General features: G+C 34.1%; 3 protein-coding genes across 3 annotated transcripts; 2 read left to right on the top strand and 1 right to left on the bottom strand.

Moving 5' to 3' along the window:
• Positions 1 to 2264: 2264 nt before the first annotated feature.
• LOC142548506 (dnaJ protein ERDJ2-like) lies at positions 2265 to 6834 on the bottom strand. Its single transcript, XM_075656860.1, has 11 exons — positions 6662 to 6834; positions 6319 to 6586; positions 6118 to 6213; positions 5623 to 5743; positions 5423 to 5529; positions 5087 to 5304; positions 4516 to 4693; positions 4319 to 4438; positions 4009 to 4095; positions 3732 to 3842; positions 2265 to 3205 (listed from the first exon to the last, which is right to left on the bottom strand). Exons 2-11 carry the CDS (start codon positions 6502 to 6504, stop codon positions 2375 to 2377), a joined length of 2055 nt encoding a protein of 684 aa, XP_075512975.1. The 5' UTR covers positions 6505 to 6586; positions 6662 to 6834; the 3' UTR covers positions 2265 to 2374.
• A 1263-nt stretch (positions 6835 to 8097) lies between these two features.
• LOC142548508 (uncharacterized) lies at positions 8098 to 10693 on the top strand. Its single transcript, XM_075656861.1, has 4 exons — positions 8098 to 8501; positions 9945 to 10055; positions 10168 to 10248; positions 10363 to 10693. Exons 1-4 carry the CDS (start codon positions 8259 to 8261, stop codon positions 10441 to 10443), a joined length of 516 nt encoding a protein of 171 aa, XP_075512976.1. The 5' UTR covers positions 8098 to 8258; the 3' UTR covers positions 10444 to 10693.
• Positions 10694 to 16203: 5510 nt separating this feature from the next.
• On the top strand, positions 16204 to 18033 carry LOC142547969 (uncharacterized). Its single transcript, XM_075656340.1, has 3 exons — positions 16204 to 17081; positions 17203 to 17374; positions 17534 to 18033. Exons 1-3 carry the CDS (start codon positions 16281 to 16283, stop codon positions 18022 to 18024), a joined length of 1464 nt encoding a protein of 487 aa, XP_075512455.1. The 5' UTR covers positions 16204 to 16280; the 3' UTR covers positions 18025 to 18033.
• The last annotated feature ends 2840 nt before the right edge of the window (positions 18034 to 20873 follow it).

Consider the following 20873-nt stretch of genomic DNA (forward strand, 5'->3'; position numbering starts at 1 on the left):
ACGAGCCATATCAACGTCTCGAACTCAGTGTTTTCCCACAGACGGCGCCAATGATGTGATCTCGTTAAAATGGGTGAGCCGGGTACGAGGCTCCAACGGACCAAATCAATAATTTATAATGTTTGAGAATTTGAGTGAAGATAATGGCTTGGATCAACACCTGTAAACAAGAAAGTAACTCGTGAATGGGCGCCGGAGGGATGTCCGACGTGGTCACTCCGATGCTTAAGTCAGCAGGCTTTTTGATGAACACAAGCAATATTTGAGAGGAAATATGTAAGTGCTTTTAGTTCAAAGATTTCAGAATCATTAAATGACTTTAATATCTGCTATTTATAGTGGAAGAATGGGTAGTTACCTTGATTACCACACCACCTACTAAGTCGGTTTATCATACTAGCTTCTGATGACTTCTCGGACACTCCAAACCCAAGTGGTTCTGACGGATTAGACTGTCTGTATCGATCACACTCGAGTGTGGTGCAATTCTCGAGGTGGCCTAGGGTAGTTGGTTACCTGGGTACCTGTATGAGAAACCGGGTGGAGAAGAAGTGCCCGGGCAGCTGGCTTCTGATCCGGACTATTCAACCGATAACCCGAGTCATCATTAACCCCGAAATGGATCACCATTAACCCGGACCTTTACAGGGGTATCAAGACCTACTCAAAAATAAGATCATATAGCTGTGTTATTGGCAAATCTATTCCTACATACAAAGAATCTCCTTAATAGATACAAATAAGACATATTCTCTCTCAAAATTGCTCGAATGTACATATTAAATTTTTGTTTTTTTAAAAAAATTTCAACATTTCAAATTGTGTTTTAGTCTCTCCGTAATTTTTTAAATTATCATATGACCAATCAATTCAAATTACAATATGATTCTTCGTTAATTTTTACAGCTATGATATTACTTTGATTTGAATATAAATCAAATTAATTAGAAAAAATATATCTCCTAACTATGATATTAACCTGATTTGAATATAATCAAATTAATAGAAAAAAAAATTTGTTATTATTTGTTAGTTCTTCTAATATTATTTTTTCCAAATCCATCAATGCAAGAGTTTCAAAATCCGGAAAAGAAAATGTGAAGCCTGATGGCCTATATTTAAAATTGCCCATCAGAAGAGTCGATACATTATTTGAACTTTATATCAGGAGGAAAGAAATTTCCAAGGACTTGTATGAGTTCTGCTTGGATCAGGGATATGCTGATCGTAATCTAATTGCAAAGTGGAAAAAGGTTAGCTGATCAAGTCTGAATCTTTGTAATCTTCCTCATATTTATACATATCTTGGCCGTGGTGATGCCCTCAAACCATGCTGATCTATTTTTGCACACCGGATTTTGTAATGATCCCAAACACAACATTGTAGGCGTGGAACCTACTCTAGATGGGCACTGTTAGATAATCAGCTTATATTCTTGACATTTTCAAAGGCGCAACTCTTGTGTTTTCAGTTTCCTTGAATGAACTATATCTGCTTTTTAAATACTACATCACTCATTATTGCTGTTTGAATTGCAGCCTGGCTACGAAAGGCTGTGCTCGTGTTTAAAGTGTATCCAACCCCGTGATCATGACTTTCAAGCGACGTGTGTCTGTCGAGTTCCAAAGCATTTACGAGAGGAGAAGGTTATAGAATGTGTGCACTGTGGCTGTAGGGGTTGTGCCAGTGGAGATTAAACCCGAGCTTGTTGACTTGATGGGTAAAAATCAAACTGCATTTCGTGTAATGCTGGTGAGCTAATGTGAGAGAGTTGGGACAGAGTTTATCTATGGAATTTAGGATTGTGTTTTGTGTACTATTTGTTAGCGAGTCTGATTATTACAAACTTTTAAGACCTGAATTTGCTTGCCTACATACTTTGATCAACACGACATTTCACTTCGAGAGAGCCACGGCAGTTTCACCAACTTCCATGTTGGAAAAAAAAACAATTAATTTAGAGAACTAATATCTATGTCATGGATAGTGAAACTAACAAGAATTTATTATGATGATAAAATAGAATTCAATGAAGTTGAATGTGAATTATTTTTTTCAAATAGTTAACAAACTTTAATAATTTATTAATATAATATAATATGATTTATAGATTGAGTAAATATATTTTAAGGTTATAGGTCAACTAAATTCTGGTCAGCAATAGTCAGAGAATCATTGTCTGTACTTACTGCCATTTCACCAACCATCCTTTCGATTGTCCCAAAAATTACGAAGGTACAAAAAAATTTCAACTATGCTGTAATTAGATAAATTAAACCATCTTTATATTCTTGTTCCTTATCTTGTGAAAACCAAATGACAATGTAGAATCTAAAGAATAAACGTTGAGCGCAGGTTAGGAAAAGTAAAAATTTAATCACTTTTTGAATCATCTGAATTTGAGCCATCACCCCGAATATGGGCCGAACCTTTCATTGTGGATCCCTTAGAATCCTTACCTTTAATATCTCCATCATCTTCACTGTATTCACTCTCATAATCGTCATCATATTCGTCATCTCCTTCCTCTTCTTCCTCTTCAACCCCTCCCTCTAAAGATGGCACCTCATCTGCAGCAGCAATGCCCCTTGTCCCTGCCCGGCTTCTTTTCAAAGCTTTCAACCGGATATTACACTTAGCATCACAACCAATCCATGAGTCACACAAACAGTATGATGTAAGATTGTAATTTCCCTCAGAAGGGGCTTGGAACTTGCCCATCACGAGCCTAGAACCAGATTTCACTCTGTCAATTGCTTCTTTCACAACTGTGTTTATTTCTCTCGTGCTAGCGCCAGACCCCTCCTTTAACTCTTGTATTGCTTTTGATGCAGCTATTATTGCTGTTGCCTCGTCCATAAAATTAACCTTCTGTGACAGCCACACATCATTCATGGAATCTGCAAGAAGTAACCAGAAACTTTCTTCTTTCTCATATGGGAAGTGGGGAGCATGTGGAAGAGCACCAATCAAGCCATTTCCACGGTGGAGAGTAATCCATGCTTGCATTGTTACAATATCACCCTCTTGTATCCCTTCTTCACCTTCTGTCTCGCATGTTAAGTCGATTGAAATGGAAGGCATCATATCGAGAACCATTTCTACGTCTTGCAATTCCTCAGCAGAAAAGTCAGCAGTCTGAGCCAACAGCTCTGCACGTTCGTGTTGTTTCATGTCGCGAAAATCTTGGAACGTGCGTACTTTCTGTTAGAAGAACAAATGACTATGTAAATCGTTTAAAATTCAAAGAAGGTCAAAGGAAAGTAAAGCAAAATAGAAATCAATACACAAAAATAACCAAGTCTGGGACGTCAACAGGGCCCATGTGATAGGTAACCAAAATTGCCAATTTTTCTCCAAATCCACAGAATAATGAAGTTAATCAGTAGCATCGTGCAAGTATACAGCAGTGTCAACATGCAAAATAAACTGCATTAGATACAATTAAATAGAAAGAGAATCGGATCATTCTACTGAAAACAATACTTGAGACTTTATCCTATTTGTCAAATAAAATACGAAAAATAGATGAATGTTATCAATTGCTGAATGATGCGATCTCTATCAATAGCTGAACAGCAGCTTGGACACAGGAGACACATTTCTCCTGTACATGGCGACACACACGCAGATGCTAATACATATAGATATAGATACGTATGGATGTATGTATATATGTATTGTATGGACTGAAGGATGGATGGAGGGAGGGATGGAGCGAGGGAGAGACCTTTCTGCCAATCTTTTTGACGACACCCTCACTAAAGTGTGGTAGTTGGAGAAATGGACCATATCCTTCGCTTGATGCCCCAGTGGATTTTCGGGCACTGAGGGGTACAGCCTGAATCAAGAAGGGCAAATTCAATTATTCGGGCACAACAGTGCAATTTTTCTTTCTAAAAATATAGAGTGCTAGACACTAGTCGAATATGAGTGAACAGCTGGATCAGATGACTCCTAACTTAATTTGAAATTGAATTGTTTCAAATTGGGACTTTGAAGAATACCTGAATTATACTCTGGGACAGTTCGACCACTCCAATTGCAGGTCTAAGCCATCCATGACCCTGTTGCGTGCGTGGTATAATTGCCATCTGCACAAAATTGTAAACTTCATACCATCTAGTCATCTAGAAAGTGTGCAAGTTGACAGACAAACTTTGGCAAACTGAAAATCAGAGGTGAGAATGAAATAAAGTTGAAGACCAAAGTGCAGGGATCTGCAAGTTTAGCTAAAAATTAGAACTTCCTAATGATACATAAAGACACGACTTCATTGAAGTGAAACAGATGTCAAGTTTAACCGGCTAACAATACCTTCATTAGTTCTTCCAGAAGACGAGGTGCAAGGGAAAGCATTTTTTTAAGATCGTGATGCAAAGATGGAGATAATGCTGCTGTTTCATGAGTCAAATGAGCTTGCATCAATAGTTCAGACTGCGAGCAAAAAACTAATAATTTAAGAAGAAAAACTCTGGCAAAGCTCTCAAACTTGTCGACAGTTAGCACGTCACCTTAACTAAAGCAGGGTGTTGCTTCCAAAATTTAGCTTGTTCTTGCCGTATATTTCTAAGGTCCAGATTCAACTCACCCCGGACCAACAAAAATAATTTCTGGAGGGATTCATCATCGGTTCGACGAACTGGTATTTCCATGTATTCAGCAGCATGTATGAAAGCATCAATGACCTTGCTGTTAGAATAGCAATTAGTGAAAGATAAAGAGACTATATTGTATGGAAAAAACAGTGCTTATTTGTCTAGTAAAAAAGGTTAACCAAAGAAAAATGCTTACACATTGTCCAATGCAAAAAACTAGGCGACAAGCTACTATTATAATAATAAAAGAAGAAAAAAACAGGAAAGACAGTGTATCCCAAGAACTATACCTAAAGCGAGTGTGCACATGACAGTGTACACATCCAAGCAGCATGATAAAGTACCACAATAAAACAAGCTTGCGTCCAAAACACAAATAGAGATCCAAAATGCCACTGTTCCAAACTTTTGTATAGGTTCTTGTCTTAACTTGCACTAGGTTTCAAGATTCTGTACAATACCAAGTCTAATATAAAGTCATATGTACCTCGGAGCTAATGAGGGCTTCATGAGATGGAAATATGCATACATCGTGTGATGCATAACATAATTCCCAGTGTACTTTGATGACCTGGACAGGTATATAACAGTAACTGTCAAGGGAAAAATAATACAAACTCCCACAATTCCAAGCAATAAAATTCCACCAGATGCTCCATCAATGTTCAGAAGAAACTGAGGAAGAGCAATCCCCATTTGCAGCCCCTACATGGAGGAGAATTAAGCTACTATTATGTCCGCTTTCTCAAATACAATATCACCTTTCAAAAAAGTAAGTAAAGCAAACAGACACTCTCTGCACCATTGTTAAGGACATGTTTACCTGCCGGCCATCAGGATGACCATATTTCTCAAAGTTTTCCCGTGATACTGGATCTGTTAGAGCCTGATAAGCCTTTGAGATAAAGTCTACGAAATATTGATGAGCCTCTACATAAAAAAAAATCACAAATCAATAAGTTCCACGAAAACTTGAGGATTTCAGTGGAAAAATTCTAACTCCCATGATCTAACTCCGTAAACCTGGGTCTGGATTTTTATCAGGGTGGTATAAAATGGATAGTCTCCTATATGCTTTTTTTATTTCTGCATCTGAAGCTCCAGATTCCAATCCAAGTATACTGAATGGCTCAAAAATTTGGATCTGAGAAAAAAGCATAACCATTCAGATTACTTAAAACAATTAAATTATTGGATAAACCAAAATGTTAATTGTTGAGTGTTTGGCTTGCTTCAATAGCTAACACTCTCGTCTGGGCACATATTATAGCACTTAACTATATATTCAGCCTCCAAATGACAACAATAACATACAATAATTCCCAAGTGATATATCCATCAAACAGAAGCACAGATCATGTTAATAATATAATTGGAATGAACTATACTCATATGATTACGCAAAAAATTGCATAGAGACATGAACACAAGGAAGACAAAAACACATAACATTCAGAGTATATAGATTAGCCTACTAGCTAACAGCCAAGTATCGAAGAATCAGAAGGCGCAAAGTACCTCAGTGTTACTCTGATTGATGTAGAATACCAAGATTGCCATCAGGACCCATAGCAACACTATGGTCAAGTTACTATAAGTTGAGAAGTTAGAAATCTGAAAATTCAACCAGAAACAGTGTATACATTACTACAGATACAAAATAAAAGAGCAAAGCCACATCAAGTTCTGATTCTCACATAATGTTAAGAAATAACTCACACGTCTAAATAACGATTTCCGATACTTCCCGGAGCAGAAGCAAACTGAACAGCGGCAGGTAATATCTTTGGCCTTCTTCGTGAATGTGTAATATAAGTTAAATATGGTGTAGGGAACAAGAGGCAGTGCTATCATAGTCAATACAAAAATGGGAAATAGTGCACTGTTCTCCTCCTTTGCAGCCATAAGAAACTTCTAGCTTCTCTTAGCTGGATTATAATAAGTATTGGGGAATGAAGGAGAAACCCCAGTTAATATTCCTGTTTAACTGCAACAAGACAAAAGATGAGAACAATAACAACCAGAAGGAGCAACACCTACACATGATTAATTTTTCCTTCACCTCTCTTTCCTCGTATCCATCATTTCGACGATGCAGCAGGCTCCAAAATTCATTAAACCCGTAAAGACTTCACAAAAAATCGTCAAAAGTTAAAACTTGAACCTCTATTTCCAATTCAAATGTGCTACATAAAAGTTAAAACTAACAGTAAATTAAATAGATGACGATCATAAATTAGACACTTCATATATATATATATGTATGTATGTATGTATTTTGAGAATTAATTTGCCCTAGATTTAGTTTAGCTTCGAAGACGATGAATTTGAGTGAACGGGCTTGGGCTAAAAACAAGAAAGTGGCCCATTATTGAAATCGAAGGCTCATTAGTTTGAGAAATAAGGATAACTTTATAATTAAAGTTACAATAATACCCATTTAATATTATTTATGAAATCAAGTGAATACACGTATGTAATTTTCTTAGAATAGGTCTCTTGTTAGACGGTCTCACGAATCTTTATCTGTGAAACGGGTCAACCCTATCGCTATTCACCATAAAAAGTAATACTCTTAGCATAAAAAGTAATATTTTTTCATGGATGACCCAAATAAAAATATCTGTATCACAAAATACGATCCGTGATACCGTCTCACACAAGTTTTTGTCATTTTCTTATTAATAGTCAAAGCTTAATAAGATTGGAGTAAGCTTAGAAATGTCTTTTCCATATATAATTAATAATTTTTGTATTATAAATCTCTATCAACATGTTTAAATCAATGTTAAAGTAATAAACCAACTCTCCAAGGCAATAATAATAATAATAAAAAGACTTGATGTATTTCTTGATATTTTCAACATAATTAATGTGTAGATATAATTTTTTATGTAATAGGAAGAAATTAAAATAAATCATTATTGAAAAAATAATTTAAAAAACAGTCATCTATTTTTTTTTACAAAAAATAGTTGTTTTATGAAAAACAAAAAGGGTTTCATCAATAATATTATATGGGTATTATAACTTTAAATAAAAAAAATTATCAAATTATTTCAAAATTAATTAACATAGGAGGTTTTTTTTGTTGTACATAATTAAAGAGTAGATTTGATGTGAAAACGACTATATGATTTATATTTAAAATTAAAAGATCGTCTTCTTCTGTTATAATTAAATACTGTAGATATACTAGACCAAGAGAGTTTAATTTTGACGAAAATTTATGTGAAACGGTCTCATGCGTCGTATTTTATGAGATGAATCTTTTATTTGGGTCATCCATAAAAAATATTAATTTTTATTGTGAATATCGGTATAGTTAACTCGTATCACATATAAATATTCGTGACATCGTCTCACAGAAAACATATTCTTAAATTTTTTGGACTTTTAAAAAGTGCTGACTAGTAAATTGAATTTTTTTAAAAAAAAAAACTGAAATTTATGTTAATTTTTTTCTATTTGAAAAATAAATTCTCTCAAATTATTTTGCATAGATCACAAAATTGAGCAGAAGAAATCAACATTTCCATTTCTTGAGCGAAAGCAGAAGAGAAGAGGGGAGAGAAAAAGAAACCCCACCTGTACCTTAGCGAAAAGAGAAAAAATCAAGAAAGAAGAAGGATTTTCAGTGCAAGAAAGTTGGATCAAAGATGCAGACTTCAAGAACTCTAGAAAACCAGCTGTCTCTGACCCAGTCGGGGTCGAATTCGGGGAACCTGAGCTTCAGCGGCTCTTCTGCACGAGAAGACGAGGAAATGTCGATTTCTGCTCTTTCTACATTCAGGGCTAAGGAGGAAGAGATCGAGAAGAGGAAGATGGAGGTTAAGGAGAAAGTCCAGGCGCAGCTTGGCCGTATTGAAGAAGAAACAAGGCGTCTGGCTACTATTCGTGAGGTATGTTTCTTGATTGATTCTTAATAGGCGGCTTTTAAGTATTGTAAGCATGAAAATTGGGGTTTGATTTGGATTTCTGTTTTGATCTTTTTTTAATCAGTGGGGGAATTTCTATTTGTGGAATTTAAGGTTGCGGTCTTTTACGGGAAGCCAATTTCTCATAACATCTTACTCCCATTTTCTCGGGTTTCTGTCTCTTTGGGGTGAAAAGGTCGTTTTTTGGTGTCATCCATCTTAGGACTAGGGGTATGTGGAATTCAGTGGCCTAATTAGTTATTTACTCTTCTTTTTAATCTTGTCTGTGGAATCGATCGAGTTCGGCGCTTGGAATTAAAATTAATCATGGGGAAGCTCGAATTCTGCTGTACTTTTCTTAATTTTTGTGTCAGTCTGTGTAAATTAATGTGATTATATTTATGAATTGTATCTAGTTAATCATTATGTTTAGTAAAGACTCCCTCTTCTATCTCCTCTCGCATTCTTCTTCTTCCCCTTCCGTCCTATCTTCATGCTACTTTTTTTTTTGTCCCAACCACCAATAAATATTAATCCCAAATTAGTTGTTCAGCTAACCAGTGAATAGATTGATAATATGAAATCACAGTTGCCCCATCCGTGGAATATTGATGGTGGCCTCAAGAATTGGTAATAGGTAAATTGGTTCCTATTCTGTCTTACTGTTTATACACCTGATCAAGGAAATTTGGAATGTTGGCTGGAAGTTTCAGAGAGGGGTGGTTGGTATGTAGATGTGGTGCATCAAATTTAATATCCAACTGTCCCATTTGGAATAAACAGGGATAGCTAACATCCGAACTTTTTCACATATTCATCTAAAGATTTAAGTGCTGCCAGATATTTCATATCCAGACACAAATCCAACACACCTTCGAGTATTACAGTTCAAGTGCTGGTTCTTACATGATAATTGGCTGTAGAAGTTCTTTCATGAGGGTTCAGAAGATGCAAACATTGCATAAGTACTATCGATAGTCGAATAATTTTAACCTGTCGAATAATTTTAACTTGTCTGATTTATAAATATGTAACAGCGACACACTGAAACTGATCATGAGCACACAGATGTTCACAAATTTGCTCATATCCATGTCTTCTCTCTCTTTCTATTTATTTGAATTATTCTTTTTTTCTTTACCTTCTAATATACTGCATTTTTCTCAGTTCTTTTTTATTAATTACTCGGATGTATCATGGGAATTTCCATACCCAACATTTCGTACCTTCACCGCATTGTTGGTTCACATTGTGTCTCTTTTGAATTCTAACAGTGGGATTTGTACAGTTTATTCTTGTTTAACATCAGTCAGTTTAGAGTTCATAATATACTTGGTAACATCAAAAAATTTATTGTTAGGAACATTGATATTGAATTATGCATGAATTTTCCATCTCATTTCTGAATCAACATGCATGGATTGTCAGGAGTTAGATGGACTGGCGGATCCAATGAGGAAGGAAATCTCAGTTGTTCGTAAAAAAATTGATGTAATCAACAAGGAGCTAAAACCACTGGGACAGACTTGCCAAAAGAAGGTGAAAGCAATATCAATCTTTTATCCAGCTCAAAAATACTAATTGGCAAATTTGATATATGAGAACTTATCTAGCATTCTAAGAACAAAGAGGGATCATCAATTTTTTACAGGAGAGAGAGTACAAAGAAGCTCTTGAAGCTGTCAATGAAAAGAACAAAGAAAAAGTACAGCTCATTACAAGATTGATGGAGGTAAGAACAAGCTGAATTTGAGAACTGACTATTTATTATCATTTGGGATTTCAAAAGTTAACATTTAATTGAAGAATGTGGTATTCATATAAATTTTTATCAATGATAACGCAGCTGGTAGGTGAAAGTGAGAAGTTGAGGATGACCAAATTGGAAGAGCTGAACAAGAACATAGAAACAATGAACATGGCTTAATTTTAATGTCTGATTAGGTCGCTTAGGTTAATGTCAGCATCTAAGTAGTCTCCTCTGATGTATTAATAACGATGTTTTCAATTACATATAACATTGTTTGTGGTTTGTTTGTCCGTGTTATGTGGTTTTTTATGTTTGTTCATTATTATTGATGAATGGAACTTTCTGATTTAGGAAATCTCCTCGACACATGTTTGTATCTAGAACAAAGTATATTCTATGTTTCAAATCTTCTTCTGCATTAAATAGATACATGTGTTTCTATTGTTTGAACGTGTTTTATAATACGATACATGCAAACATCTGCTCGATATATTGTATGTCGACCCAGATGCATCGTAAGATTTGTGCTGATCAAAATGATGGAATCTCATAAAATTTTACGCGTACGTTCCATATTCTGTTAGTTATGCTGTCTGAATTGGTTTGTAAGGAAGGTAGCTTACTTAGCATTGGATTCCAAGAAAGTGTGCCCTTTTTTTCTTGAACTGGCATCCTAAGTTAAGTATCTGCACCTTTTGTTTTATATCACTTTCACATGAAAATTAAAGGTTTCTACTTTCTGAACTTTTACTGTGCCGCCGATTATGTTTTTTTTTCCCTTTAATTTTAAAATAAATTATATGATTTCAATATATTCGTTTATTGAAGCAATCGAATGAGGACAAACAATGGAGAGAAAAATGATTATGGTCCATTTCTTTGTTTACTTAATTAATTATCATGACCGTCTTATCTACCCTCATATGAAAAATGAAATGAAAGGTCAACACCGCTCACTGGTGCCGGATCTATCCCATATGGAAAAGAGTAGGTCTCTTGTGAGATACTCTCACGAATCTTTATCTGTGAAACAGGTCAATTCTACTTATATTCACAATAAAAAGTAATATTCTTAGCATAAAAAGTAATATTTTTTCATGGATGACTCAAATAATAGATCCGTCTCACAAAATACAACCCGTGAGATCGTCTCACACAAGTTTTTGCCTATGAAAAAATGAAATGGAATGTCAATTATATTATAGAATTTTTGGATAAACTCTACATTTATATTTAATTGTTTGTTGATGGCAAATATAGCAGTTCTGAAGAATTAGTGTTTGTAGAATTCCATGTATTTGAATTTATCCCCGAACATTTCTTCAGTTATTATCCAGTCCATTTGTGGAATAAACTTATAACAAACTGTCATAAAAAGCAGTCATTTTTTCAACTATGTCCAGATATAATTAAAAGATCACCCCACCCCCCTATTCCAAGTTGCTCCAATGGGGCCGCTATTTCTTGCAGCAAAATTGAGTATCCTCTTCCCTGCACCAAATTTGGCACCTCTTCTCAAAATTTGACGCAGGGGTTTTCATTTTTTTTCTTTTATTAATTTTAATAATTACAAATAATTTAATTTGATAAATAAATAATATAATAAGCTCATATAATATATAAATGTATAATTTATATGAATTATATAATAATTTTAAAATAATTAAATAATAATTTGATAAAAATAATTGACGTAACTATATAATTTGTAACTCAACATTCAATGTAAAATTATAAATAAAATTTAATTAATATAAAATAACTAAATTAATAATTTAGCTATTTTATTATAGATGCTTTTGTTTCCAATATAATATTAAAGATATCGTTTATAATTATTAATTTTTTAAAAAAATATTAAATAAATCATGATAATTAGTGTAAATAAAATAAAAGAAGTGCACGATTTTGAAGTAGATGATTTGGAGTTGGTGTAAAAATTGTATTATTTTGGTGTAGAAGTTTCATCAAATTAGAGTTAGCAGTTGGAGATGGCCTAAAAATTTTTAAAAAAATGGATTTATAGTATAAATTTAAATATTTAAGTAAACGATAGGAAAATTTTATAAATATGTTTTAGCCGAAGAGTGAGGTTTTTAAATTAAATATTATTAGAAAATATATTTATCAAAATATAACACGCTGTAGATTGTTTCGGATTTATAACATTAAGAGGAATTAAACCCATGCAAAGTGGCTTTCGTCAAAATTCATTTTGGGCCATAATAATATGGGCTTCCCAGAGTTTAGCGTTTGGCCCATGAACTATATGTAAACCCGACACCATTCAAATAAATTTTGAAGCTAAGATAGTTTCAAGTATCAATCTTAACATAGAATCAAAGTTCAGACTCACTATTATGTGTTAGATGTTCAACATCGACTGTATCAAGTCCTTGGGAAATATAAATAAATAAATATATATATATATATATATGGATTTGGACAATCATGCTCGTTGAGCTGGCTTTTGGAGTTGATTTAGAGTTAATTCATAATCTTAACATGGTACCAGAGTTCAGACTCACCGTTATATGTTGGAATTTCCTATGTGCCACCCAATAATGTTTCGTAAACTTCACACTTCATTTGATCATTCATGAACGTGATGATTGTGTTATATGTCTTACATTTGATAGATTGGGTGCTTGAGAATTATATATATAGACTTGAACAATTCTCTCACTTGAGCTAACTTATGAGGTTGAGTTAGACTCAAATCTCAATCTTAACATGGTATCAGAGTTCATGCACACCGTTGTGTGTTGGACTCTCATATAGATCATCCGATAAAATCTTATAAACTTCACACTTTAGTTGTTCATTTTTGGACGTGAGACGATGTGTTAGATGTCTCAATCGATTAAATTAATTAGAATTAAATATATTGACTTTGACAGTCTTCTCCCTTGAGTTAACTTTTTGAGTGAAATTAAGCTAAAATCTTAATCTCAATAAAGAAAATTAAACATCTTTATTACTAATTAAAATACAAAAATTTATTTCTTAAACAATTTAGTACACGACACACATACATACACATATATGTAATAAAACAAAATAAAATTGGCATGATATATAGATTGACAAGAACAAGGTATCCGTATGTATGTAATAAAACAAAATAAGATTGAAATGATTTGTATGTATAGATTGACAAGAACAAGGTATCCTATGTGATGAAGGTGGTCTTACTGACCTAAAATTAGCAAATACCCCGACCAGCTCTGAACACGCCCTCGCACAATTAATAGACCTCCACACAATACAATCAATCTGTAACTTTTTTTAACAAAAAATATGCACGCAAGTTCATTTAGTATTAGCCAACACACACACACACATATATATATAAATATATATACATATATATATATATATATATTTGCAACTGTTATTTATAAAAAAAGTGATTAAATTTATATATTAGAAAGAATCGAGGAAAAATCAAAATTGGCTAGTGTTTAAAAACAAAAGTGAAAGTTGTAAATCATATTATGTATTGTTTGATAAATAAGTTATTCAAATACAAACTTTTTAAAAGAATCATTGTTATAGAAGCAGAATCAACATTTCACCGGCTTCTGAATCTCAATTAAATTAAATTGAAGATTATGGAGAATCTAGGTTTAAGAAACATACAAACTAAAATTTTTAAGCCAAAAACCAATAATCATTTTCTTTTGGTTATTGATGCATCATGCATTTGAAATTTTAATTACCTTGGTGGTAATAATACCATGTTAAAACCATTTATTCAAAATATTCAAGCTCATAAAAACGATTGACAACTTACTTAATGCAAAAATTTATGTGAGACGATTTCACGGGTCGTTTTTTATGATACATATCTCTTATTTGGGTCATCTATGAAAAAATATTATTTTTTATGCTAAGAATATTATTTTTTATTATGAATATCGTTAGAATTAACTCGTTTCACATGTAAAAATTCGTCAGTATTACAATACACATATGCCTTGCTTAAATCTGTGTTTTAGGCGCATGGATGATAACTTTGTCGTATCTTCCGACATAAATTTAATGGGGGGAAAAGACAAAGACCATTAATATTTCAAGGGCCTTACTCTATTACATACAATTAATTGAAAACGAACCAAATTTCGGCCCACTCTTGCAATATTTTAGGGTTTGTTTCATATTCTCAGGCATGGCAAAATATATTAATTTATGTTTTACATTTTTATTAAAATTTATATTTTATATTAGTTACATTTGATTAAATTAACGTTGATCTGCAATGTATATAGATGATAAATTGAGAGATATAGATACATAACTTTTTTGAATTCTAATTATTATATAACTCAAGCAAACATAGAATAAAACAAAATTGTTAAATTCCAATTGAGTTGATCGAGCATGTTAATATCAATTAAGAAAGTTGATAATTGATTGATAGTTAAAAGGATATTTGTAAATAAATTTTCGAGCATAATTCAAGTTCAAATTATTCGAAAATTACTATAGTCGAGCTTGGGTTAAAATCCTTTTGATACCCCATTGATGCGTCACTACCCCTGATACATCCCCATCCCAAATGGAAGACATGCTCAGTATGGACCCAGGTATTCTCCTATAAATATCAGGTTCGAATGTATAACCGATTCATTCACTATATTATTTTTCAGCAGCATCCTTAGCTGTTCTCCACTCATATTCTCAGTCTCTGACTTGAGCGTCGGAGGGACTACGTCGAGTCACCCGCCCGGCCCCCTTCTAACGGTATTCTTCGTGATTTCAGGCTCATGACAAATTTGAAGCATGCGTCTGGACTAGTGTCACTTGCTGGAATCGGACCCTAAATTTTCAGTGAGCATCACCTTTCTTGAGCTCGACTCGGCCTGTATCCAGATGATCGATTCTGCTCGCGTTTAAATGCAAGTTTACATTATCTAATTCTAATGAACATTTTAACATTAAAAATTAAAGATTAAAAATAAACATATAGCTCGCGAAGAAATATAGCTGCCAGAATATATATAACTCATGCAATAAACAAATATATTAATAAACCCCCTAATTTAATCTGCTACTGATAAAAATTAATATACTAATAAATACTTGAAAATTTGATTTTCTTAAAAAAATAATTTAATATATTACTTGCAGAAGGAAATTACTCGAAAGTATCGAAGGGAAACTCGAGAGCTGCAGAGTTGTATCCATGCCCGTTTGGTTGAAAAAAGACTAGATTATTATTAACTTTTAATTAGGGACGATGATATCTAAGTGAATCGGGTATAAGATATGTGGGCAATCCACCGGATCATGAAGATAATTTTGTGTTTAGGAAATTTGAGTAAGGATAATGGCTTCGATTAAGACCTGCAAACAAGGAAAATAACTCGTGAATGGGCGCCGGAGGGGTGTACGGCGTGGCCACTCCGATGCTTAAGTCAACAGGTGAAGAAGAAAAGCAAAGTAACTGTATATGTGAGAATATACATGAAATGCTTAATAATTCAAAGTTCCAGAATCCGTAAATGAGAAATGTACCTGCTATTTATAGGAAGATATTCATCATTATCTTGTTTTCAATGTCCACTTGCTAAGTATGGTAGGACGGCTGCTCATACCGATACACTTGAGTGTGATGCGCTTCTCAAGGTAGCCCGGCTAGAAAGTTCCCGAGAACTGGAATGAGAGCCCGGGCTCTTGATGGTCCCGGAAGAGAATAATGTCCGGCTGCTGAGGAAAGTATCATGCGCAATTATGATGGTTTGGGCTATTCAAGTAATGTACTGGGTCATGACCCGGGCTCTAACGAGAGCATCAAGAACAACACCCACTTTTTCCTATCAATGTTAGGAGAGAGACACGACTATGTTCCCGTTGGATTATGTGCATAAAGCTAGCTATCTATGCTCATATAATTACACTTAAAACTGATGAAAACTGAGCTACGAGGGATAAATCTTTCAACCTTCCCTGACTTTTAATCTCCCACCACATGTCCTTTTCTCTCTATATTAACCAACTGTGCATCACAGATGTTCACCTATCTCTTTAAACCTTGTATATTTGTGTGCATATTTTTAGAAAACAGTTTTCATTTGAGCAACATGGCACATAAGCACTCGTTGCATGAGCTATTGAAACAAGAGCAGGAGCCATTTCACTTGAAGACCTACCTTGCAGAAAAATGCTGTCAACTGCAAAAACCCACCACCAAAACCACTTTACAACTAAGAAAGCACGGAAATCTTAGTAAAAATGTCTGTTTTTCTTCATCACCGGACTCCTCCCTGTGTGTGAAGAAATCGGCGTTTCTTCAAATTCTTTCAGCGGTGAATAATTCATGTGTGTACTCCCCTGATGCCGCTCCATTCCTCCACATACCCACCCGGTCGTCAAAGCCTAAATCCCAGCTTAAAGATGATCGGTTGGGCTTGGTTGGATCCATTATGAAGAGATTCCACAACTGCTGTATTAGCAAGATGCGTGTGTCTGATGGGAATAATCGCATCAAAGTTTTGATTAGAAATGGGCTAAAAAATGAGACCATTCACGAAGAAAATGGGAGAAAATCGTGCTCTTGGCACCATGTTAACGGAAGGCTGAGCGGTGTTTATTGGCTGGAGAGCAATGACGAGAAATCAACGGAGTGGGAAGCTTCCACATGTAGTGACAGGTCTAAGGAATCAGAGTCTATTGGCGATTTTATTTCTCCTGAAAGGCGCTTTTGCTCAAGCTCTTTCAGATTTTCTATGGGCAAAAGCCCGCCATCCTCCGGTAGCCAGACGCCGGATTTTTGTACTCCGGTGGCTTCTCCCAGTCGCCACCTAGAAAAGGTTTACCCTTCTCTCTACAACTTCACGTTATTTCTTTTTTGGGTACTCGAAAATCCAGCCTCTTTGCATAATTTGTCATACATTGTCGCGTGTTTATGAAATTCTCTATGCATTTTAATAGGAGGATGAAAATTATGACATGAAAGTTTCAAAGAAAGAAGAAAAAGAAGAAAAGGAACGATATAGTCCGCTATCAGTACTTGAGCCTTCTTTTGAAGACTTTGAAGATAACCATGGAAGTGAAGATGCAGAAGAAAATTATGATTTTGAATGTAGCTATGCAAATGTACAAAGTAAGTGACGTTAATTTTTCAAATAACTTTTCAATCTTAAATTTAAATATATTATATATCTTTTTATATTTACTTGCATTTGCATCATCTTCACTTCAATTACGAAATATTGACATGCAACATCTGTTGATTGAGCTGTTTTTTGCATTAAACCTACAGGAGCTAGACAGCAGCTTCTATACCGACTCCAAAGATTCGAAAAACTTGCAGAATTGGATCCAAACGAACTTCAGAGACAATTGCTAGAAGAATCTGATAATAAAGATGGTGACAACTGCCAAGGAGAAACGGAAGGTTGGGAGGATGATGAACCATTGTCGCTGTACAGAGAGAACCATAGCCTCACCAACTCGACCTGTCAACATTCTACCAAGATTTTTGCTGATACAAAGAAGCCAACTGTAGAGGAAAAGAACGTTATGAAATCGGATACTTGCAGTAAGTTGGATTCTTGGAAAGATAAAAAATTTGAAGTGATATATATGATGATTGAATCGGATTTCAACGGGAATTTAGATGGATGGAAAGAATATATAAGCGACACAGCGGCTGAAATGGAGATTGAAATATTTGATCTGTTAGTGGAACAATTGCTGGAGGAAGTCCTAAAGTGCATCGGGACATCATTCAAAGTCATGCACCACGTATAAAAAAGGAAAACTTGAAATGAGGAACTTATCTTGTGTCTCTATTATATTAGTGACAATGTTCAAATAAAAACTAGCTTTTAAATTTAAATAAAAAAGGTCATGCATTGGTACCAAATTATGAATATCTATTCGAACACAAGAAAAATCAGCTGGTATGTGTTTATCATTATCAAGCCCCTCAACATGTCCTCGATGATTAACATGATAGACATGCTTGATCCTCTCAGCAATTGTAAACGAATATCTCAGAAGAAGCCGGACTATATAGTCATATGTTCTAACCCAGGGAGACATCTCTCCGAGATTCTTTACTTCCTGGCGTTGCCACACTACCTTCTGCTTAAACTCGAGCAATTTCCCCTGGACTACATCAGCATCAGCTCTCATTCGCCTCAAAGTCTGCTCAAGATCCGCCAACACATCAAGCTCTTGATATAGCTGCTCTGTTGCCGCTACAAATCTGTTCATTTTCTTGACTTTTCTCTCAATCTTCTTGAGCATATATTGCCATCCATACCATTTGGGATCAATCTCATCGAGGTCTTCAAAAAATTTTTCAAGATTATGGTATTTTGGTTCTGCACATGTACAGCTACTGAATGTGCCACGCTTCTCAAATTCCCAGTCATCTCAGCAAGAGCATGATCCATAAGATTGTACTCATCCTGGGAAACAAGCTTCCGAATGCCAACTGAGTTTATAACCTTTCTCTCAATCTAAGAATATGTCCATCAGATGAGAGACCGCCATATATTAACAACTTTTGACATTAATCTCGAAATTTCAAATGACAAAATTCCCCTCACTGGTCTGTCAGGCTCCCATGATATGCTCTTGCACGAACTCTTCCAAATATTATTGAACCACGTCGCCGTCACATTTTCTCCCACCATCCCTTCAAATGTATGAATGCAACCTACCTAAGCAAGAAGAACCTCAAGCAGTTTGACATCATATGTATCAATATCCAGCAATATAGGACTTTTAAAGGTAGTAAAATAAACCAAATTACTTTAAAGTCGAAACTATGATTTGATTAAGTCATCCAATCATAACCCCTCAGAAAAATATAAATTTTTACAACCATTTGAGTTTTGGATCAGGCAAGGATAACCAACATTATCATCTTCCTTCGATTCAAATATAACACACCAATATCATGAAAAAACAAGCACACGTGAGAGTCACAGTAAGGAGTGAGATTTCAATCCTGTACCTCGCTATATCCTCAGAAACCAGAGTTTCCTCAATATCAGCAAAATTAATGCAGAAAAAGACCAAAAAACAATCAAATAAATAACTAAAGCCAAGTATGACATGTATACTTATGGATTTATTTTTGATATATTTTTAGAGTGACAACAATTTGAGTACAATGCGGTATAAAAGATGGCCATATTACAATGGCTGGTGTGAAATTTTTTGGACATGAACATGCTGAGAATTTTACAGATTTTGTCCAGGGTATAGTAAATATGGGTGAGACTGGAGGAAATTATATGAATGATGGGTTGGAAGATTGACTTTATACCATTGAGGACAATGTTGAACTAATCTCTGGCATGCATCCAAGTTCGCTAGGTGCCACTAGTTCCAAGAAACGGAAGCATCAAATGCTAGGTGATGACATATTTGTGGAGGCAATTAACAGGTTCACCGATATAGTTAAAAATATTGGCCAAGATCAGGAGATATCAAAAGGAACAAAGGAAGTATTTGATGCACTAGGGATGCTTCCATATCTGAAAGTGGAGAATAGAGTCATTGCAGCTGAGATGATGGTGGAAAAACCACACAAATTGTCTCTTTTCTTCAGTCTTCTCCATGAAGCGAGACTTGTGCAAGTAATGAAGCTTCTGAAATCTGTTTGACATCTATTGCACATCATATTTCAATTGGGGTACTATCATAAACTTTGTTATGGTGTATTTGATGGATTTTATGGGTTATGATACTGTAGTTCCACTGTATTGTGTTGAAATCTTTGTATGGTTGTTTTGAAGCTTGCACTTTTATGTGTGTGGATTTTGGAACACTGTCTTGTGTTCAATTATATGTAGATGATTTGTTATGGTCTTCATGTATCTTTTACGCTATCTCTGAATGAATTTATATTTGAATCTTGAGGAGATATATTGCTGTGATATTTAAGAAAAAACTTGTCAAGAACACTTAAACAAGGGATGATATAAAAAATATCCTAAAATTTATTTAAATATTAAATTTAAAAATTGTATTTAGACCAAAACTTATAATCTATGCTTCTATACTATAGTATCAAGTGTAAAACCCTTACCTTATGTTTGTAAGCAAGGATTTGGAGGGATGTGTGGGGATTTGGATTTATAAATCTTGATGTTAACCATTTGGTTAGTTGGATTTTAAAAATGAAATTGGATTTTAAGGGATTTGACTGGATTTCGTTATGTATAAAAAAAATCTTATCAAAATTGGTCAGATTTGATGTAATTTGAATTTGAATAAAACTAAAAAATATACACAAATTTTTTATAATTATTATCCTTCTACCATCTTTATATGTAATGATTGGATTAAATGACAAATTTATTTATTTGCATATTTGATTTTTGAGATCTATTCTTATAGTTGTCATCAATATTGAACAATTATTTATTCAATAATAATTTATTTTTCTATGTATAAAATTAAGACGTGGTTGAATATTTAATTTTGAAATAATGTATTTTGTATAATTTAAATTTGAATATTTAGATGTTATGTTTGATTATTTTATTTTAATAATTCATTTTGTGTTTGTTAAGATTAGTTAATTAATTATATAAGAGTTAATGTAGTTTGTATAACATAAATATATAATTGAAATAATA

The sequence above is a fragment of the Primulina tabacum genome, chromosome 6, assembly GCF_025594145.1.
Source record: "Primulina tabacum isolate GXHZ01 chromosome 6, ASM2559414v2, whole genome shotgun sequence".
Lineage (NCBI taxonomy): Eukaryota > Viridiplantae > Streptophyta > Magnoliopsida > Lamiales > Gesneriaceae > Primulina > Primulina tabacum.